This window comes from Solanum tuberosum, unplaced genomic scaffold, assembly GCF_000226075.1.
Source record: "Solanum tuberosum cultivar DM 1-3 516 R44 unplaced genomic scaffold, SolTub_3.0 scf00627, whole genome shotgun sequence".
NCBI lineage: Eukaryota > Viridiplantae > Streptophyta > Magnoliopsida > Solanales > Solanaceae > Solanum > Solanum tuberosum.
The window spans coordinates 29,852-38,650 of NW_006239542.1; the positions used below are offsets into that span (position 1 = coordinate 29,852).

Below are 8,799 nucleotides of genomic sequence, written 5' to 3' on the forward strand. Positions count from 1 at the left end.
AGAGTGGAGAAAAAAATGGAGGAAGTCCACCAGTACCGCATTCCCATTAGTGTGTAGATACGCAGTGTCAAGTTTAGTAGTCCCCGTAATATTGTCTTCCTCATCTGATCCTTCTATACTTTCAAATGCACTTGCACTTGCAACTGGAGACTTCGGAGAAGTTGGTCTAAGCGAATGTGTAGATCTTGATTTCCCTTCAAAAAAAAAAAATTAAAAAAGGTGAGCATGGCATAGTGCAAAACTTTGACTTCAAGTAGAGATCAGTTCTAATCAAAAAAGAGAGACAAATAAGCAACATATCTTGTCAGATTCTGAATCAAAACATATGGGAAGAGTTGAGTACAAAAACACACACTTATACCGGAACAAGATCTTCGATGTCTCTTTCGTATGTCATAGGATCACTAAAGCATCTAGGGAATGATAACCAGGACACAGCACACTCGAGGCAAATTTCTCTGTTCCTTGGATTCCATTTAAAAAGCTGATTGCAGTAATGTCAAACTTCAGATCATGACTGTGTGTGAGTTAGGACACTGTCTTATAAGGCAGAAATAAGTTACTTAAAAAATGCTTGATTGAACTCAAATCAGGGATAATCAATGGCCTCATTTGTTTTATAATTACTTCCTACTCAAGAATCTACTTCTAGGAAGTAACATAATGGAGTAAGCATACGGCAAGACATTATTAGCATTACTGTAGTTACAGTATTCAAAAGTACTGGGATGTGGGAAACACTAAGGACAACACGATGTACCTGAGCATTTTCCATATATCTGGCAATTGCATCCATGTAAAAAGAAACTACTACTGCACTTGAGTAAAAAGTTAGGCTATTAACGTTTCACCCATAAAATGGTTATGCTACTGCAGATCTTCCATAGTAAAGAAGGATAATTTCCTCGTCATTGCAGATAGCACCACTCTACAGAAATTGTCACTAGCAACTCATTTGTTTTTTTCAAGATAGCGCACACCACAGAAATTGTCACTAGCAACTCGTTTGGTTTTTTCAGTATATTCTTTACCAATAGTATATGACAATTGACACCTAAGCTCATAAAGGTTGCATTCCAAATTTGTAGCATGTCAAAAGCCAAACAGCTGCCTAGTGTAACTACATCTCCAAAAAAAGATGTTCGGAGAAAGTTCCTTTTTTTGGAGAAAAGGTGGAAAGATGTTCGAAAATCGAACTCTAATATTTATTATTGTTTAAAAAATGTATTTAATCCACATTCAGAAGCTACAAAACAAACAATTTTAATTATTTAATGGCTGGAAATATAATATCTTAATCTATTCAAATATAAATTAACATTTAAGCATCTAAATCTTATTAAAAACAACTGAAACCCTAATGCCTTGAGGCAACTTTTTTTCAACCAGAAGGGAAGCAAAATCCAGATAGCAGGAAAACTTTACATATTACTCCTTTGTACATTAAAATGGTCTTTAGTGCAGAAAAGAACAAAATAATTGCTGCTTTGAGTTTTGACTGAGTATAGAATTTAAAAAAGAAAGAAAGACTTCCAGAACTTGTGATCTTAAATATGTTTGCCTATTAAAGCTTGTCATTAAGGTTTAAATGGAATTTCAAGTGAAATTATTTTCAAATCTGAAAAGTGTTCTTTTTTTGTCAAGGGACTAACAAGAAATAGTGTCATCCTCTCTGGAATAGGAGTATGATATCTTTGCATAGTCTAAATATGTTTGTTTGATTCTTCTCTATTTGATATAAGCTAAATGTTGTGCATGACATGGATAATATCTTTGAGTTTCTCCACAACTAAATATTTTGTGATATGGTCACCTAGATCTGTTCTTCACATGAATCAATTGTGTTAGTAACTTTGCACCTCAAACCCGCAACTTCAAGGTAAGAGGTGGAGGAAAACCTTCCTCTTGAGCGAATCTCTCTTGTCAACAAAAAGGCGAGCTTTTGGAAAACTCCATACGTAATCAGCACATTATGTGCTAAATGTGATTAAAGAGGAAATTTCCCATTAATCAATTAATTATGCTTACATTCACGCCAAATCAGTACAGGTCATCTACATCCCTTCCACCCTATTATAATTATAGGTTCTTAAAACAAACAAGAAATGTAAAAAAGATTCCTTCCTTTATCCCTGACATAATAATGCACCATCATTCTATGCAAATGAAACATATGGCTGTAGTTTAGTGATAAGAATTCCACGTTGTGACCGTGGACACCTGGGCTTGAATCCGAGCAGCCATATCAAAATTTAATTTTCCCTTATCAGTATTATTATTAACGCTCCCCTAGTAACCTTATTCTTAGATTATATTACTACACGTTGCTTCCTCTGCTTTGGTTATCGTACTAGCTGTGTTGTTGCCGTTCTTTTCTCCTTAATTTTTATATGATTTCTTCACTATTGTATTTCCTTTTCTTTCTAATTTTGATATGCTTTACTTGACTCAATGGTTTATTGAAATCAATCTCTCCATCTTCACAAGGGAGGGGTAAAGTTGCTTACACACCGCTCTTTCCAAATCCCAGTTGTGGGTATATTGTTGTTGTTTATTCTATGCAAACAAATGAAAGTAGATTGTTCAGATTTAATTGAAAAAATGAAACCTCTCACGAATTCAAAAGGAAACTAAAAAGATTTCTTATTCTTTTTAAAGAACCAAGTATCAAAATATCCCGCCCCAAACATCAAACATCAGGACAATAAAGACACCAAATTGTTAATTCCACCTATTAATTAAAAAAACTCACGAACTTTATAATAGACCAATTGGCACAAATTATTAAAACTGCAATGACAAGTATGCTTCAACCATGTAATTCTCATTTGAATATCCTCCACTGTATCATAATACAAAATGATCAATTTCCAAAAATGAAAACAAGTTACTGACCTAAAAATACCGCAGCAAACATATATCCAGTACACTAAATAAGTATAATCATCATAGCATACCTTCAGGAAGAGTATGAAGCCTGGGTAAACCGGCTGGAATAGAATCCACATGTATCGGACCATTCCTCCTTTCCTCAACCTCACCTGATTTTGCCATCATCACATCCGGAAATGAAGCAGAAGAACCGCGATAATATCCATTACTCCCTTTACTCCCGCTACGGTTCCGCCTCTTCACAGCGTAGTTCCTCGAGTATCCGCCGCCGCCATCCTCCGTTTCCACGTCATCAGGGTCCCTATCCTTTTCTATGGCTTTTGCAAACTCTAGTAACTGATTTAGGGTTTTTCTGTGCATATAGTAGGCGGATACCGCTACAATCGATGCTCCAACTAGTGCCGCCATCGCTAGATGAACCGTATGTGCATCCATTTTGTTTGTTCAGGTAAAGCAACAACAGCTGATAGCTAATGAAACTGAGAAACCCTACTCACTAGTAGAGCTAGAGAGAGATTATGTATAAGAATGACAAAATATGTGTTTTTGGAAGAGAAGAGTGAAGATAAAAGTGAAGCTAAAGCTGAATATTTATAAAGATAAAACCGTGCCGGTTCAAGCTAAGTACTGGGGCCAAGGCCAAAGATAACTAAAAGCCCTAATTTTTAATTCTTATTTTTATTTTTGAGACACAAAAGTTATTTATTTATTTATTTTATACTTTTTCTTTTATATATTTCCTATGAGCTCTCACCTTTTAAATAAATTTTTTTATAATCTTAAATGAAAGATATATATATAAGTACAAAAATATTTTTTAATCTTGTGATTTTAAACATATCATATGAAAGTTAAATTTAAAAATTGATAAAAAAAAATCATTCTTTAATATTTCTAAACAAACTAAAAAGAAAGGTAAATAAATTAAAAGATATAGTATAAATTACTTTGTTAAAAAAACTTATAATAATTTTATGGGAAATTACATGGTTAAACAAACATATACTAGTTAATTAGTCATTATAGGTATAGTGTTTTAGTTAATTACCACTCACGACCAACATTCAGTAATAATTACGTGGACTAGGTTTCGAGTTTGTATAATTCACGTTTGTATATTTGTATATTATAATTTGTACAGCTGTTTAAAGTTCAGATGTTTGTGTTTGTATAAATTCATTATTTCGAGTTTATACTAAAATAGTTCAATTATACAAACATACCTGCGAGTTACACAAACTCACTCGTGAATTATACAAACCCGCAAATTATACAAAAGAAACAGCTTAAAATATGGCTATAACCCATAAATATACAAATTATAATTTTGAATCATAATTAAATTTATTATAATGATTTTTTTACAAAAATTCCCTTAATTTTATTATAAATTATTAAAAGATTAGGTCCTTCAATTAAGAGCCTAAATGGATGCCTCACTTTTAAATTGAGCTGGGGAGGAGAAAATGAGTTAAGTGGAGTGAGATTCGGGGATTAATGGAGACTGGAGTATTCCATTTTCTTATGCGATGGTTTAAATTGTTTTTCATTAAACTACTAAAATGGGAATGAAAAGTATTGAAAATAAAGTTGAGGACTAAAATTTCACATTTTTATAAATGTTGATTAGGGAAAAATTTATGAAAAGAAATCTTTCTTTTTAGTGTTTGTTGGAGAAGATGAAAAAATTATGCTTCCATAAAATATAAATGTATAAAAAAATTATATTAGAAGAGGAAAAGTAGATTAAATTTCCACAATAAAAAGATCAGATTAAATAAATGTACTAAATATCTTCTTTTAAAAAAATGAACTATATTTCTTAATTGATCAAGAAACTTCAATAAATTAAAGTAAAAAAAAGGTGGGGAACAATAAACGGATACAAGCAATTCTTTTGAGTTTTTCATTAAATCGGGATATTTTTTTATGGCTATTGCCTATTATTAATATGATGGTAATTAAAAAGTTGTTTTCAAAGAAGAAGGATCATGTTTCTATGATTTCACATGTTAAGACTTCATTAAGAGGGTGTTTTTTTTAAAAGAGATTTATTAAAGACGTGAGATTTTCTAAATACTATTCTTTGTTAATTTGGAATGACACAATAGGAAATTTTTATAGTTATACAAATGCAGAGTCTTAAGCCTTATTCTAGAAAGCAATATATACTATCATAATTATATAATCTGTAATTACATCATATTTTAAGAAAGAGACTATTTTGTGATTACTGTATAATTATAGCATTTCTAACATCTCCTGTAAATTGATATCGGGATCATAAAGTAGCAACTTGAAGTTAAGATAGTGATGTTGTGCGTGTTCCATCGCTTATGTAAACGAATTAACAAACTGATCATGAAAAGAAATGTATTGTAGAGCGATGAGATGATCGACGTTAATTCTCAAATGTAATGTTTATCCACCTTTATATGCTTTATTTTTTCATTTTGCATCAGATTTGTAGCTACTTTAGTTGCACTACTGTTATAATCATGTAATATTGTACGAGAAGAAATAGCAACACCAAGCTCAACTAATAGACGTCGTAGTTAATTAAATTTTGAACGTGTTATTTACATAGCCGATATTCAACCTTTGTATATGATTTAGATATAGGAGGTTATACCTTATATTTTTAAGATATTAAGAATGTGTCAAGAAGTATGCATCAATTAGTAACGGAACAGTAAAAATAGAGACAACTAGCTCAATCTATATTAATATATCCTTCAAGATATATATGTGTATCATAATGGAAGAGAAAATCTTGATTTATAGAACTACAAATATATCAAATGACACAAAAAAATAGAGTGTGACGTATATGATAAGAATTAGCCACAAACTAACTTAGAACAAGTCGCATAAAAGATGTTTGACTTTGTCATTAGTGAGATGAACTAATGATCTCATACCGACTGTCAATGCAATGTTGGATCATCGAATAATTTTCTTATTAACTAGAGAGATGCGGAATTTTCTAAATAGTATTCTCGATTAATGTAGGATGATATACTAGAAAATATTTATAAGTATACCGGTGTAGAATTAAAGTCATATTATAAGAAAGGAGTATATATTGTTATAACTATACAATCTGTAGTTAAATTCTATTGTAAGAAAAAGTATATTATAATATTGCCTAACATGTTTAAGATGCTTTCACCACGCCTTGAAAGAAGAAAGTAGCAGAGTATCAGAGGTAAATATTGTTACAATAATTCTTTTAATTTATTTAGAAACAATATATTCGATAAGAGTTTTGATTTTAAGATTAATTCAATGTGAATTCATAAGCTTAACTTCATTTTGTTAATTATATATTTTTGGATTATTCATTTATATAAAAATAGATTTATCTTACAAAATTCATAAAATAAAAAAAATTGATGCACGGTTATTTGCAAGTCATGATTTTACTTGATTTATGAAACTTCACAAAATATAAATTCACAGTATCGTAAAGTCAAATATAAGGAACAATAACTCAAACTCCATATATTAAACAGTAATAACACTTAATTCACCTAAACCACATTAAAATAAAACTAATATATATAAAGGTCATTAACAATAGACCTAATTCATACCTATCTAACTAATAACGGTAACCACCGTTATATCTACCTACATTACTGTCACCACCACCCTCACGTCGGTCACCGCCGTAGACACCACCATGACCTCCCTCACGTCTACATCTCTGTAACCATGATTATCACCTTCGTAGCCGCCGTCTCCATAGCCACCACCACTACCACTATGCCCATGACATTTGCCACCTCTGAAATTGTCACCATCACCTCTACTTTTGTGTGCTCGAGTTTTGGTAACGATGATGTTACGACCATCAAGTTCCTAATTGTTTATCTATGAAATTCATTAACCTATTAATAAATGTTATTTGATGAAAACTTTATCTTACAAGAAGTTGTCATATAAATAATTTTTGTTTTGTTGTAAAGAAAATCACTTCAAAATACTTTCCTTTGAAAATATTTGAGAGACATTGATCAAAAAGTAAAATAACATATTCAAGAATAGAACGTTATTGAATTATACTTGTTGTGTGGCTTAATTGAATTTTGAAGATAAAGTTATTATTATTTTTCCGTATGTTCATGAGAGAGACTCCAACTGTTTGATGTGCCTTTAAGTCGAGCAAGTTCTATCACATTATTCTACTCCCTCCATTTCAAAAAGAGTGGCCTAGTTTGACTTGACACGGAATTTAAGAAAATAAAAAATTAGACTTTTGAATCTTGTAGTCCTAAATTAAAGTTATCTCAAATGTACAAAATTGTCCTTTAATCTTGTGGCCTTAATCATGCCACGTGGAAAACTGAAATTAAAATGTTACAAAAAAATAAGAAAGAAGTCATTATTTTTTAAACAGACTAAAAAGGAAAAGGGGGTCATTCTTTTTTAAATAGAGGGAGTATTAATTTGATGATATTTCAATTCGAGCATTTGAAAAATATTGGTATTCATATTTTTTTAATAAAGATGGGTGGGAACATAAGTAAGAAAGAAGGCGACATAGCGAGATCAAACTAGTAAAAAGCCACAAAGATTAAAGATAAGAGTGTAATAATGTATGTTATCGGAACATTGCTGAAAACATATTTTCATTAAAATGATTCCCCTTTCAGAAAATTTTCTTAGCTTTGATTATATCCTATCACTACTACTTTATCTTTCCCTATCACTACCATTGCTAGTTTCTGCAACGCCTTTCGTGTCACAATTAATTAATTAACCAATAAGGTCGCAGTTTAGTGGTCATAATTATTTTTTTAGTCTTTAATGAAAATTTTGAGTTCGGTTTAAGTATGAAATTATTTTTATTAGGACGATTTTTATTTTTTGACTGTGAAACTTTTCAATATGAATTTAAATGTAATCAGATTGAATACAAATTTTGAACACAAAAAAAAAAAAAAAAAAAAAAAAAAATAAATAAAAATAATCATATATTTCCTTTCAGAAATCCTTTGTTATCCAGATCCAGAATGGTTTCATTTATTTTGAATATTGTATGTTGTCTTTTTCAGAAAAAAAAAAAGAGTTTGTTTTTTGAAATGGAACCACGTGAATTGTTTAGCCACGCATAACGTTAAAATCAATGAATCATTCACATCAATTGTTCACTAGGAAATTTTGGCGTTTAACAAAGTGATGAAAGATGATGTTGATTAAAAAAAAATAAGTTTTTCTTTAAAATGCGGAAAATAATTTTTTTAATGATTATATTTTTAAGTGAATATTTAAGAAAATGATTTTCTTAATAATATATTTTTAAGTGAAATTCATAATTAATTATAGCTAGGAAAATAATTTGCTTAATGATTATATTTTTAAGTGAAATTTCGTTTTGATTATATCTATTTCACCATCTGACATACTTTATATTCACCTCAATTTCGTATCTCCCGTCACACTATCCCAAATCTCTATCATCCAACCTTATTTATGATAGTATTTGTCTAGATTATTATAAGTCCTCTAAATATTGAAAAATGAACAATGTAACTAACCAATAAGGGCAAAACAAGTATAAAGTAATATAATTTTTCAAAGTGTACAAGGAAAAGTGGATATATATTTTTAATATAGTTGACTAGTAAAAATAGACATGGATAGTACAAATTACTATTCCTTCCATTCTAAAATAAGTTTCGCTTTAATAACAAAAATTTTGTCCCAAAATAAGTATCGCTTTGGTAATTCAAGAAAAAAATAGTAGTAATTGTTTTCAACTATACTCTTATCATAAGTAATGTTAAATTCTCAAAAACATCTACTAATACATGGAAATAACTTAGTAAACTATACCTTATATTTATTATTTTCTTAATGAAATTAAAATAAATGTAAACTACACTTACTAGTATATATTTG

The 8,799-nt window shown here is 30.0% G+C and overlaps 1 protein-coding gene across 1 annotated transcript in view; it reads right to left on the reverse strand.

Moving 5' to 3' along the window:
- LOC102580386 (AMP deaminase) overlaps positions 1-3,460 on the reverse strand; it is a 13,807-nt gene extending 10,347 nt beyond the window's left edge. The window contains exons 1-2 of the mRNA XM_006366275.2: positions 2,958-3,460; positions 37-194 (exon numbers count right to left, since the gene is read on the reverse strand). Coding sequence (XP_006366337.1) covers positions 37-194; positions 2,958-3,327 — 528 coding nt within the window. The 5' untranslated portion in view covers positions 3,328-3,460. The remainder of the gene's footprint in view (positions 1-36; positions 195-2,957) is intronic.
- Between the last annotated feature and the right edge of the window lie 5,339 nt (positions 3,461-8,799).